Consider the following 14,763-nt stretch of genomic DNA (forward strand, 5'->3'; position numbering starts at 1 on the left):
CTAATGCATCACAAAGATGAATAGGGGCTTAAAGGGGAGAAAACATCTGCTTGGCTACTGACTCTGAACCACAGGATGCAGGTAGGTTGTTGGGAGAAAAATTAAAATGGTTAGACTTCAATTAATATGTTGCTTTCCTTTTTTTTTTTTGTCCCTGGTGTCAGAGATTAAATTCAAGAGCTCATAAATGCTGATCAAGTGCTCTACCACAGAACTACAACCCAAACCCTCAATGAAATTTCTTAAAAATTGCAGAGAGGAGGGACTTGGGATGCTAAAGAGAGATAGGCTAAGTGTAGTTGAAACAGTTGAAACTGTTGAACTAAGGAACCACTTTTTTTCCTCATGGTATATAGATCTGCATTAGAGTGAGGAACATAGATTAAAAAAATATGAAGCTACAACCTTGCTTTGTAATATCTAAGAACATTATTGATAGATGATCACTATCTATCTCTCATCTAAAAATTCAAGCCTAGGTGGGCAGGTAGATAAAGAGGCATGAAGATTCCCAAGTCAGTCTGACCTGCAGCTTGATTGATTATTACTGCTCAACTCATCTTCCCAAGAAAATAAAAGAGCAAGAATCTGCTGCCAAATCCTATATTGAAACTTGAGGGGATGGTGGGGTGGAGAGAGATGAAGGAGAATGACTAGGAAAGGATGACATGGATGAAGATGCATTGTACTCATAAGGTGACATGTTGGGTTAAAATAACTTTGATTTTCCAAATTAAAAAACATGAAATCTCACTCACTTACTGCATTCATTTATGTGGCCAGCCACTCCCTCCCAGAAGGGCAGCTCAATCAAGGAAGTGGCAGGGAGTTGAGTGATCAGAGTTCTACTTTAGCCAGTAAGGTCTCTGATAAAAGACATGTGCACAAGCCCCAAAACTACAAGGAGCACATCATCTGGCATCACCATAGAAATGGGATCCCAAGGGAAGAAGTCCCATGCCAGTCCTCTGTGTCCTTTGGACAGATCTGTAGCACAGGGCTGGTTGCTTGGAGTCAGGACCTCTTTACATTTTGTATTCTACTGTGGTGTTGTTTTTTTTCTCCTAGGTTTTCTGAAGCAGATATGAATCTCAAATGTGCCTGTCCAAAATAAGAATAACATAATACTAATGTGTTGGTATGCTGACAGCTGACTTAGGGAGGCCATCTGAAGAAAAGAAATGATTTCTAAACACTTGCAACATGTTGCACTCCCTCGTTAATAAGTGACACATCTTCCTCTACTTATTCTTCTTTAAGTATATATCAAACATCGATAACGCAATGAGAGCTATTTAGAGGAAGGCAAAAGTGTCATACATTTTACCAACAGTCTACAGACCATGGATGGACCATGGATCCTGTAGGGATGATCGTGGTATTGCCTTCATGACGGGTATAGCTGTGGAATTTTAGGGGAAATAGTCTAAAGCTGAATAAAAAAATGAATCTTTCCTCTATTATGCTGATGAAATATCCATGATTGGTGTGTATTTTAAATAGTAAAAATCTTTAGTGATAGTTGTTGAAATTGACAGTAGATGGCGCTAAGGGAACAGTAATACAAGCCATTCACAAACAACTACATTAAGCCATAAGGGTTGTGTCACTTTGAGTCAATTCATATATTAATCCAAAGCATTGGAAAAAAAAAAAGAAACACTAGGATTTCTTATCTTTCCACAAAAAAACCCAGCTGTTTATCCCTGGAAACATTGATAAAAATAAATAGCTCATTAGTGAAAATATTCCATTCATTGTTATAAAGAAATTTACGATTAAAATGTAAAACTTTCAACATGTAACTCACTCATGCTATGGATGTAGTATGTAATTAGAATTCTGACCAGTAAGGGCTCCATCCTGTTTCCCTTGAAAACTATGTGGACTCTCTTCCAACTCTTCCCTCTATCACTGACTTAGGGAATCTGGAACTGGGTAATGCTAGGGGCTGATACTGGTGGGAGAGGTCTGGTGCACAGCTGTGAAGTCATGTGGGATTCAGGATTTAATGGAAAACAGTTGTTTAGAGTTAAAAGGAAAGATCCCTTTATAACCTGGTATACAGTTTACTATTAACGTTCTGAAAATCAAGGGTTCGCTGGGGAGAATAGTTTTCTTCTGAAATTCCAAATAAAACAGAGGACAATCTTTCTTTCTTTGAGGCACTTAGATATATAAAAGCAATAGAGCTTGTAATCCCAGCTACTATGGAGATAGTGGCACGAGAAGCATGAGTTTGAGACTAAGCCTGAACACAGTGAAATTCTGTTTCAAAAACAAAGCATAAAGAAAAACCCAAGTCCTGGAGACCTGGTTCCAGTGATAGAGCACAGGGGTTAAATCTGCAGTATACAAACAAAAAATTAAAATAAAACACAATCCAGTTCAACATTGGAAAATTTATGTTAATATTTGTGACAGGGATGTTCTCCTTTAAGTAGATGAAACCTGTAAAGATCACTTTCAAAGGACTCTAAGAATGAATAGTACTTTAAGTCAGATCTTATACAGACTTGGCAATTTTTAAAATATGAAATTTTCCTTTACAGCAATATTTATTAATGTCTGAGTAAGTAACAAAGCAATTAAATTTCCCTGAATTTTTTCTTTCTGTTTTCTTCATCATCATCATCATCATCCTTATTTTGGTGCTGGTACTAGGCTTTGAACTCAGGGCCCTGCATTGTGTTCTCATTTGTTATTTTCACTCAAGGATGACACTCTACCACCTGAGCCACACTTCACACTTCTACTTCCACCTTTTTGATGATTAACTAGAGATAAGAATCTCATAGAGTTGTCTGCCTGGGTTGGCTTGGAACCTTAATCCTCAGATTTCAGCCTCCTGAATAGCTAGGAATACAGGCATGAGCCACCAACATTAGTTCCTGCATTTTTCTGGAATTTAAAAATAAAGGACTTGGATAGGGAACGGGGGAAAACAAGATGAGGGGTGGAGGTGGGGGGGAGGGAAATGGGGACCAAGACATGTGAAAGGGTATCAATGTATGGGAATTAATGCACCATCTATCTGGCAAATATCATGTAACCCTTCTATTAATTACAATAAAAATATATGAAAAAAAAGTCACCAAAAAAAAATAAAGGACTCTGAAGATGAAAAAGAGTCTAGCTTTGAAATAAATGGGAAGATCCAGCCTTTATGTGATGATCATCTAGTAGGTTCCTCTGCCTGCCATTTCTCCTATCCACAATTACCCTAAGCTCTGCATTCAAATTCAGCTGATTCAGTCTTTACCACAGCTGTGAGCATCTCCCGGAACAGCTCTCACTCACAGGCTCTCATGACAAGCACAGGGAGAAGAGCCTCAATTCTCAGAACCAGTCATGGAGCTTCAAAGCTGCAGTGGCTCTCCTCAGCTATGTGGCCCTGGAGCCCAAGTGGATATGTGTCACACCTCCCTGGTGAGGGCTCTAAGTTCTCTAAGGATAAACTGAACAAAGGGACTGTCCTTACCTTCTGCACACAGGCAGCTCTCTTCTCCTGCTTGGCTTTCATCTCTGCCAGCATACCACTGCCCATCACCTGGACCCCGTATCTTCGCCCTCCCTGGGGGCTGCCCCTACTGTCAGCACGCTCCAGCCTCCCGGTTTCTTCCCCTTGATTCTCTTCCAAGGAATCCGGTGTCTTTATCTCCTCATTGCGTTCAAAACTGCCATTGTGCTCAGTGGCTGTCTTCAAGTCTCTCCTGGGTATGTCCACAGCTGGACTTTTCACAGCCCCTTTTGGTGAGGATGGTTCTTCCGTCATCAACACCGTGGGTGGCCGCTCTGACTTGGATCGGACTTTGATTAAATTGAGAAAGCCACTTTTCCGAGAGTCTCGCTTTTTCTTTTCTTCTCCTCCTTCGCTAAGCTCCTGGGACTCACAGCCTCTGGAAGAAGACCTCCTGCATTGCAAACCAAGACACAGACCCTATGAGTGTGACTCAAAATAGAAGTTCTAGTAGGATTCGGTGAAAACATAAATATGAAGATCACCACTGTGCCCACAGCTATCATCCTGAAACATTTACAAGAGTGTAGGCATTTTTGCTTAGTAAAGGGAGTGGAGTATGATTGCCCAGAATCCATCTGGAGGAGGCACAATGGAGTGCACAAGAGATTTTTAACATTCACATGCTCTAGACAAGCCTCTCTATTTGTGTGAACTTCCAACAAAGTGGGGTCAATTTGTTACCAAGTAGGTGATGGCCTTGTGTACTTTGAGAACACTAGAAAAAGCCAGATTGTTCTAGAGCTCCCAGATAATCTTTCTCTCATTATTAGATTAACACCCTTAGTGGTCAAGTCAAGCCAAGATTTGGATCCTTGCTTAAATTAAGAGGCAGTGAAAGAAGCAACAAAATGAGAAGACAGTGGGAGATTTTGGCAGGAAGGAAAAAAACAAAAACAAAAACAAAAACCAACAACACTATTCTTTAACCTGGGGAATGGAATGAGAAAAAGAAAATAAACCAAATGAGCTATGAAAGGCATCACAAAATAACTGTCTTCCATCTAAAGCTGGTAGATTCAATATCCACTTACCTCCCCTTGAATTGCCATTAAAGTCACACAAGGGATGACAAAAACAAAGCAATGAGCTACCCACAGGAGAGATGACAAAAACAGCAGAAGTCCATGGTATTATGAGTGAAAACCAACCTCAGAAATCTGAGAAAGCTGAAATGTAATCCACAGGCCCAGAAGTGACTGGAGTTATGTGGGTGCAGAGCAAAAAACAAGGGAGCAAAAAACAAGCTGAAGAGAGAAAGGCTGGCTAAAAGCTAATTCATAAAATCCTCAGCTTCTCTCTCCATGACCAAAGACAATGATGCCCACTCCACCTTAAGTTCATTTTTTGCAGCTGAGGCTGAGTGCACAATACTGAAAACAGGGTTCAAGACGCCTTAAATAACTCAGCATCATTTAGTGTACATCTATAAAAACAGTTACTTTTCAGATGGAGATAAGAAAGTTGGTGTTGGTGGAAACCCAGGTAAAAAGTTATCAATATCCTACCTCACAGAATAAGTCAGGTGTGCTGGATTATACCTGTGATCCTAACGAGATGGAGGTAGGTGAACTGAGGTCTGCGGCTGGCCCTGGGCACCAGTGCAAAACACTAGCATAAAAACAAATAAAGCAAAAGCACTAGGCACATGGCTCAAGTAGAGGCCTTGAATTTGAAACCCAATATGGCAAAAAAAAAAGTCTGAATATTGAACAGCAATACATTTCAGTCCCTTTCTTTCACTTGATCCCAGAAGAGGTATCTAGGCAAGAGAAAGTCCTCAAAGCCTATAAAAAAGATGTAAGGAACCTAACATTCAGGGAGATCCAGAAAGGATCAATTTACATTGAAGCCCACTAGTTATGAAGCCTGCCTTACACACTTCCAAGAAACCTGTCTACACCCCATTCCATCACAGTGTAAGAGAGAAAGGAAGGCCGCATCTACAGGGGAGGAATAACAGAGAAATGTCATGGCAGTGGTGGAAAACTTCAGGTTAGAAGACACAACTGAAGAAATCTCCCAGAATGTTGGGAAGAGGCATACTAAGAATGAGAGATGAAGAGAGAAAATGTCAGAACTAATAGATTCATAGAGAAAATACACAAATCAAATAATGGAGCTTTCATAACAACAGAAAAGAGAGAAAGCAGAAAAGAATTATGAGAGAAATACAAGAAAAATTTCAGAACCAAATGGACCATAAATTTCCAGATTAAAATGGCATCCTACAAACTGGTTAAACAAGCAACTGAAGACTTCAGTATACCAAGAATTCAAGATGATCCCAGTGTTTCCAAAAAAGGAAAACAAAAACAAGTAACAAACTAATTGAGATGCACTGCATACATCAAGTGTTACCCCTTTGTAGGAATAATTGTTACCCCTTTGTTTGAATAATCAGAGACATTTGTGTTTGTACTGGAGATGTAGAGTGTGAGCAAATGACAAGAATGTAGAAAACTAAATAAATGAAGAAGGGTATAATTATTAACACCAGGAAAAGTAGAAAGTTGTATTGGAAAGAAAATGTAATCACAGTATGTAAGTCAATTGCACATATTTACATAGCTATAATGAACACTAAATATTGATCTAACAATTGTGATACAATTAAATAAATATTAATATATTAAGTAAAGATTAAATAAGGATTGGAAAAGAAAAGAGACAGCAAGAGAGGGAAAGACAGAAGGAGAATACTGGTGGACAGAATATTAGTTATAGTGCCATCCTGTATAGTAAAAAACTAAAATAAATAAATAAATAGAACTGAAATAAAGAGGGTTGTGGAACATTCTAAGAAAAAATAATGAATAAATCAAATAGCTAAGGAGTAGAAATTATCACTTACTTCTGGGAATAGAGAATGGAACCCAAAGTCAATAGGGTTTGAACCCAAAGTATTATATATACTGGGCAAGTAGCTTATCACTGGAGCTGTGCTCATAGAGCTCATGTCCTTCATTTTGTTCTTGCTGCCTTGCCGGGTCTGGCTTTGAACTTCTGGTTTTCTAGCCTCTATCTTCAGGCATGTACCACCATAGCCAATTAAACATTTGATATTTTAAACTGGGAGTATATGCAAGTATGATTTTTCATACTTTTCATGCTGCTTTTATTAATCTGAAACATATCTTGACAATCTTTTTTCCTTTTTCTAGTGCTGGCTTGCCTCTTGCTTAATTGGTGATGACTAATTTTTAATATCAAAATAAAATAAAAAATAAAAAGATATTGGATTTTTGAAAACTGAGCTATCTGTGCCCTGAAACATGACCAGAATTTTCCTAGAGCAATATATTTCCAGGAAGTGATTTTATACCCATCACATTTCTCCAACTTTCATTCAGAGCCAAACAATGTTGAAAGTAGCCTAACAGCAGAGGAAACCACAGTGGAACAGATTTCACAGTACATATGGTCTATATCAAATATCTGTGAACCTCCCACTACTTAAATACACATTCTTAAGGTTTAAGAAAAGAGTATAATGCTATCTGTAGTCTATATGGAAGTTCAAAATTGTCTTGATGAATTCAAAAGCAGTGACGAAAGAAGGCAGGCTAGTTAGTGCTATGATATGAATTCAGATACTGAAGTTAAGGACTTGGTAGATGGCTCAGTAGTAGAGTGCTTGCCCAGCATGCATAAGGTCCTGGGTTCAATTCCAAGCAAATCTTAGCTGGGTGTAGTGGTACTTGACTATAACCCTAGCACATGAGGGACAGAGGCAGAAGGTTTACAAGTTCAAGGCCAGACTGAGTTACATAGCAAGACCAAATCAAGGGATGGGGATGAGTTTAGCCTGTTTAAGGCCTCAAGCTCAACCTTAGCACCATTAAAAAAAAACAAAACAGAAAAAAATCCCAACTTGGAACAAAAACAGACCTAGACTTTGGAAGGACAGCATCGTATTTGGAAAAAGTTTAAAAAGTATTCCATAGCTAGTCATCCATAAAGATTTTCCATTCTGCTCTGCTTATGTTCGTATTTCTTGAAATTTTTACACTGAAAATACATTCACCCAATGTTTGTACTGTAAAAGAATTACATACCAAACAAATTCTCAAAATCTAACAGATGTGTGCATAAGATGGAAATAAAATGTACCAAGTCAGCAATTAACTTGTGTGGAATGAGGCAGCCATGGGAAAAGTGGCAAAGAATAGACAAACATTACAGGTTCCTGAAAGATAGAATAGAATTTTGCCAACTTGTAGTATGCTAACCATCAAGGCCAGCATCAAAGAAGACAAAGACCTGGGTCGCAAGATTCAGTGAGTTATACTGTTATGGATATAAAAATCGCACTTCCACCTCACTGTTCTGTGGAAGTGAGATAAGACAACATTCTACAGAATGGACTAAGGCTATCACTAAGGCTATCCCTCCCTGGGAGGGGGGTCTGCTTGCCCTATACCTATCAGTACAGTTTAAATGCATCCCTGAACTTGACATATCAAGGTGAAGAATACTTCACAGACATACATCCACGTGGGAAGCATATTTCAGGATGGATCTGCATTTAGAGGAGAACGAAATAGGCTTAAAGACTGGAGCATTTCAAGTTAAACGACATTAATAAAAGTACCACCAAGCTACCTTCTAAGAAAACAACATCCTAATAGTAGTAATAATAAAAAAGAAATGCAGGAGAAAGTCTTTAGAGGCTAACCCCTTTACCAATTCTGCTATTATTCTACACCATTCGATCACGCTATTTAGCCATGACTTGGCTTCCTCCACCCCAAGTATGGACAAGAATCTCCAAGTAAGCAACCTTAGTATACCCGTGTTCAGAGTCCTGTAATGCCGTCATTTGAGTGAATGAGATAAAGCCCCACCAAAACACATTGAGATGGTACATTTTTAGGTTTGGTTAAGAAAAGTGCCTCAGCCTAAGCTAGAGATCTTGTGAAAACAGATTGCTGGGCTCCAGCTTTTTCTGATTCACTAGGCCTGTAGTTATGACCTTGGCATTTATTTCTACCACGTTCTAGGAGACACTGGTGTTGTTGACTTGGGAGAGTAAATGTTGTAAACTCAACACAACTGTACATTTCCCACCTAAAATGAGATTTAGTACGCCGAGTTTAACTAATAGTATAACATTAGTCACTTAAGTGGGAACTGAATGGTAATGCTAATGAAATAACTCACTTGGAATCTAGTTTGGTTACTTTCTTGGTGAAAAATTCATCTACACCTTCATCCACTCTCCCCATAAGGCCATTCTGTTCTCCATCTTGAGAGACAATGTTGACAGCAGAGACCTGGTGAAATAAACAGATACAGTTAACTTATCTTCATCTTAATTCAGCAAATGTGTATTGCTGAACTGAAAATGCTGAGTAAGCACCAAAGGAGGAGGAAGATTCACTCAAGTAGGGACTGAATAATCTACCAAGATAAAAGCCATGTGGACAACCATAGTGTAGACAGAAAGAAACATGGTTTCTGAAATGTACTATAAACTCCATGTCTGATGGGGGATTCATGACAACTGGAGTGAGTATCAGAAGATAGGGTTAGCAGGCGGTGGAAAATAGGTATGAAATGCTGAAAGTGAGCAGACAACAGATAATAAAGAGCCCTCTACAATATGAATTAAAAACAACCTCTCATCTAAACAGTATTTTATATTGACCGATGCAAGCTTTTCCTATGTATTACAATAGAGAAACAGAAAAATTATTAATTCAGTTATGCACAGAAAGTGACCCACTGAATACCTTCCTTGGACTATAAAAGATAAGGTTGCATAGAGCTTACTCATATTATTTGTCTTTTTGGACAAGAAGGGGGAATACCTCAACAGCAGTAGTTAAGAACCCTAAGTTGGCAAAAGCTAAATAATTAACATGAGTTTTGCATGTTATTATTTCACCTTCCTATCTAGCCTTTGAACTGAAAAGCAAATACAGTTTTATTCAAGTAGTTAAAAATAGTTCCAAATCAGACAGTGGTGTAGAGAGCAAAGGCAATCCACACAGATCACATCACTAGTGAATGAGAAAGGCTAGAACCCAGGGCTCTGGGCCCTAACATAGGGTTTTCTTCCAGCTGCCTCTCAAATAACTCTCCTTTCTTTTTTTTAGGGGGGGGGGTGGGATTAAATTTTACTTGTATAATATCTTCTCCCAGCCCTTTTTTTTTCTTCCTCCCCTTCCTCCCCCCCCCCCTGCTTTTATGCCAGCTGTGAACTGGCACAAACAGCCCTCTGGGGACATGGAGAACTTCAATGGCTGCAGAGAGGAGGTACAGAGCTGAACAGAGTTGCCTGCTTCTCTGCAGGCTAGGCCAGGTTTTATGGCTGGACTGCATCTCACAGGTCTCCCAGTCCAACCCTGTCATTTTAAAGATAAGAAGACAGAGAGCAGACCGGTTAAGAGAAGTCCAGGATCACTGGGAGATCTTCAGTGAGGTGTGTGTTAAAAGACAGCTGTTAACTAGGAAGCAGGAGGCGCCCACTGGCCTGAGAAAAGCAGCCAACAACTGAAAACTGAAATGAAATGTGGTCTGTAAGAGAGTTCAAGGCCAAATGCACATGCTGTTTTAGCTCATTTTCTAGCCAAAGGAAAAGATTGGATTCAGGTCTTTTCTGTCAAAGAGAATAAATGTCAGAGTGAAAAGAACAGCACAGATGTAGGAAAGAGGGCTGGCCAAACAGACTGCACTTGTTCTGGAGAAAGGCATTTTTTTGCAAACAAAAACAGTGATGTTTGAGAAAAAAAAAAGAAGGCAGACTTTGTACCTCCAGCATATAAGCACTCACTAAAATGATATAATTTGTGAGTGCTCAGAAGATCAGCTGATGATTGTGAGGAATAAAGAAAATTCAGACCACCCTCTGTTTTCCCTCTGCCAGGATGAATAAAGAGAATGTGCCTGGGGAAAACCCTGGGCGCTGCACCTGGATTTGGATAAGGCATCTGCCAAAACTCTCAGCACATCTTCCTAGGCTGAATGGAGGGAGGTGGGCAGGAAGGAAGTCAGGACAATTAGGTGCATTAGTACCTCTGTGAATAAATATGCCTAGAGAGTGTTAATTAGGAAGCTGAATAATCACAGCAGTATCCATGCATACATTAGACAGTAAGAATCATGGAAAATTGATGACTTAAGGAAATAAGGTAAGAAATAAAGAACTCAAAGGAAATAAAATAAAAACTAATGGAAGACAAAAACTAATGAACTTGAGCAGATAGGTAAAACTCAAAGTGGATGCTTTGAAAAGAGACTAATATAAAAGGTAATCCCCAAATGGAGGAACAGACATTAAAATATATTAAAAATGAAAAGAACAAGGGGGAGAGAGAACTCCAGTAGTGATCAAGAGAATAAAACTCTAAAAACAAAACAAAACAAAACCAAAAACCTCAATCTAAATGAACAATTAATACTAAGTGGATAATATACAGAGAAAACATAAATTATCAAAATGATCTCAAGAAGAATTAAGTAACCTTGATTAGATTTATGACAAAATAAGTCAAATCCCTTGTTTAAACATACACAGATCATATACTACTCATGGCACAGCACACAGACAACACTTGGGGCCAAGATGGCATCCTAGGAGAGGAAGGAACAGACTATATTCCACACACACGATTCCAGAAACTAGGAAAGGAAAGATGGCTGCTAATTAATTTTATAAATGAAATATAACTTTGAAACCCAAACTGGAGGGATAGTCTCGACAAGAAAAAAGAAAGGAATTACAGGACTCCCATTTATGCATATAGATAAAATAATGTTATAAGAATACTGGCAAACAAAACCTCTCAATTTGTTAGAACATTGCAAAAAAAAAATCTCTTGATATGATTACCATCATAGCAGCTTAAAAGAGAAAAATGAACAATCCCAATACTGAAAATTTTAAACAATTGTTCATTGAAAAAACAGCAAAACATGAAGAAAACCTTTTTAATTTAAAATCAGTTGCAGAAATGGCTACATGTTTATCTAGGATCTATTTACTAAATCTTGTTTACTCAGTGAAAAAAAATATAACCAGATTCTTTTGAAGTACCAACATGATTCCCTCCAACACCGACCTTCCCAAATTCTCTAGGAATAGTGTATGTGTGTATAAATATGGTGTCTAGCCAGTGAGATGTAACAAGGACTTCTAGGTAATTCATACTCTCAGCGGCATGTTCCTTTGTTTGGAATATGCTAATAAAAATAACAGTGAAGATCATTGTTTATAGGCTTGGCTCACGAAAATGTATGGATATCAATCTTAATGCTTCATGTCATATTCCAGCTGAATGACTGGGACTGTCATGATGAAAGAAGATGGTGGCACCATGAGCAGAGGAACTCTGAGTCCCTATATAATGAAAATTCTATCACATAATGGCTAGGATGATCATACTTAATATTTTACTCCCTTTTGTCTATTGTACTCTTGTCCAAAATAGCATTTCCATTCCTACTTTATTCATATTTACCACAAGCAAAGACTTGGCAGTTACTCCAACTGTGAAAAGAATTTTGAATAAAAATTTCTTGTATATGACCTGTTACTAAGTGAAAGGCCCACCCTCCATCCCATAAAATTAGCATGGGTAGCTTAATAGAGGCAATAGATCAGACTTTCTTCTCTTCCTTCTCCATCTTACAGTAGAGGAAGGGAGACAAGGAGCCAATGAAAAAGCTAATATTTACTTTTTTTTTTTTTTTTTGGCTAGTCCTGGGCTTGAGCTCAGGGCCTGAGCACTATCCTTGGACTTTTTCGAGGCTAGAACTCTACCACTTGAGCCTCAGCACCATTCCCGGCTTTTTTTTTTTTTTCTATGAATGTGGTACCGAGGAATTGAACCCAGATCTTTGTGCATGCTAGGCAAGTACGCTACCACTAGGCCAAACTCCTGGCCCTAATATTTACTTTTGAAAGAGCTAATAGGAATAAAATAGTCAAGCTTTGAAAAATAATACTTGTGTTTAATATAGGATTGTGTGCTTTTGATCCATTTGTTTTTCAAGACAATTCAATGATGTAGACAATGCTGGTGATTTAGAAAGGCATTATCTCAGGCTCAGAAAGATCAAACTGTGTTTATGTATGTTCTGCCAGGAATGGGAGAACCTTTTACACCTTACCTACCACAAGAGAAGATGAAACTCTAAAGCCAGCTATAATGTAATGTCTAAGAGTCCTTATATGTGTTTTAATTTAATGGAAATAATGGCATACATTATTTCTTGATATTAAAAAAATAAGAGATACTCTTGTTTTAGGTTTTAGGGGAAAACAGGAAAAAATCTAAAGCTGTAAGGTTTATAACAATTATTCAGAAGATGCTTTGCAATTTTAAATGATTGCAGTTTGACATAAGATTGAAATTTTCTGACTTGTTACTTTTGTCTTTTATTGATTTATTTTAATGGTGAGCTAGGGACATAACCTTCATGGTAGAGTATTGGCCTAGCATTCACAAAGCTCTGGGTTCAATCCTTAGCATTTATACACATAACTAAACAGTAAGATCAGTGTGAGTGCAAAAGGTTGATTTTTTTTTTTTTCCAGTCCTGGGACTTGCATTCAGGGCCTGGGCACTGTTCCTGTGCTCCTTTTGCTCAAGGGTAGCATTCTATCACTTGAGCCACAGTGCCGCTCCCAGCCTTTTCTGTTTATGTGGTACTATGGAATTGAACCTAGGGCTTCATGCATTCTAGGCAAGCACTCCACCACTAAGCTACATTCTCAGCCCTAAAATTATTATCTTTAGTCAAGCAGAAATTGACATGTTGGCATTTAAACTGATCCTTGGTAAACAATACTACAATGAACATGGTTGTGCTGGTGGCTTTAGTATGGCTTGGTTTGTGGTTAACTGGCTCCAGAGTGGGATTGCTGTGTCATAGGGAAGCTCTATGTTTAGGCTTTGAGGAGCCTCCATACTTTTTTCAGGTTTATATTCCCACCAAGAGTGTAGTTGAGTTCCCTTTTGGCCACATCCCCTCCAGCATGTTATTGTTTGTTTCCTTGATAATGGCCCTTCTAACCGGGGTCAGGTAGAATCTCACTGTTGTTTTGATTTACAAAGGAATATCACACATCTCTTCATGTTTCTATTGACCATTCTTATTTCTTCTTCAGAAAAGCCTCTCTTTAAGTCTTTGGCCAATTTATTAATTGGGTTATTGTTTCTTTGAGGATTTGTTTTGGGGCAGTTTAATTTTTTGAGCTCTGGTTTGGCAAAGGGAAGAATAAGCACAGAAATGGTGGGACAAGGGGTGAATCAATTCACCAGGGAAACCCAGTATGTTGGAAATGAACTATATAACTAGGAAAAAGGAAGTCAGGAGTGGAAAAACTGGGATAGAATTAGGATGGGGATGATACTATTCAAAAGGAAATCCCTATGGACCCATACTTCTCAGTCAAGCTCAGCATAAAGACACAGGGTTTCCTTGTTCCTTTTGTATATTTATTTTCAAAGCTTTCCATGTCATATTAAACAAAAATTAATTGGGTTATGATTTTTTTCATGTTAATTTGTCTTTTGTTTTAGATGCTTTGTTCAGGATCCCAGCCATGGGTGAGAAAAGAAATCTCTTCTCCCATACAGTATCTAGGATATTCTACTAGTAATCCATCACAAGTCCCTTTCTTTTGATTTGTTCCAAGAGCCACTGGTTTAATCCTAGGGAAAGTGAAGCCATAGTAACATACAGAAGTTATGCTACCGATAATACTCCCACATTCACAGAATCAAAGGCAGAACGCTTATCCAGTAACAATTTAAAAGATGGGGTGAATACAGTGTAGAAAAGTATCTTTTGTCCTTAGCTGAAAGCCCTTCCCTTTCTTAAAAGAAAAACATTACTTTCCCCCCACTAAGATTACACATAATAGTGCATTTCCAAATATCAAAAGTGAAGTAGATTAGGAAAAAAATGCACTAGAATTTGTTTTTCTCTTTTTCGTTTTTTTTTTTTTGAAGAGTGGAGGGGACTATGTTAAACTCTTCAGACTCAAATGAAGGATATCCACCAAATGTAACTGAAACCTAATCTAAAGTGAATAAATCATTAACCACATGGACAAGCTTGCTGTGAGTTTCATCTGTTTATATCTCCAACCATCCATCAGTTAACCTGTAAGTACTGCTAAATTTTTGCTTTATTCTGAACTCATAATGAGCCCTGAGAATATCTGTAAGGATGACAAGTCACAGACTTGCCTACAAAGAATTTATAGACAAGGAGAACAGCATGCAGAA

General features: G+C 38.3%; 1 protein-coding gene across 6 annotated transcripts in view; it reads right to left on the reverse strand.

Annotated features, from left to right (window-relative positions):
* The window catches only part of Carmil1 (capping protein regulator and myosin 1 linker 1), a 270,455-nt gene that overhangs the window by 14,703 nt on the left and 240,989 nt on the right, over positions 1 to 14,763 (reverse strand). For all 6 annotated transcript variants that reach the window (XM_090356285.1, XM_090356284.1, XM_090356283.1 and 3 more), the window contains exons 32-33: positions 8,684 to 8,796; positions 3,482 to 3,914 (exon numbers count right to left, since the gene is read on the reverse strand). In XM_090356285.1, coding sequence (XP_090212411.1) covers positions 3,482 to 3,914; positions 8,684 to 8,796 — 546 coding nt within the window. The remainder of the gene's footprint in view (positions 1 to 3,481; positions 3,915 to 8,683; positions 8,797 to 14,763) is intronic.

The sequence above is a fragment of the Megascapheus bottae genome, chromosome 22 (genome assembly GCF_031878675.1).
Source record: "Megascapheus bottae isolate mThoBot1 chromosome 22, mThoBot2.hap1, whole genome shotgun sequence".
Lineage (NCBI taxonomy): Eukaryota > Metazoa > Chordata > Mammalia > Rodentia > Geomyidae > Megascapheus > Megascapheus bottae.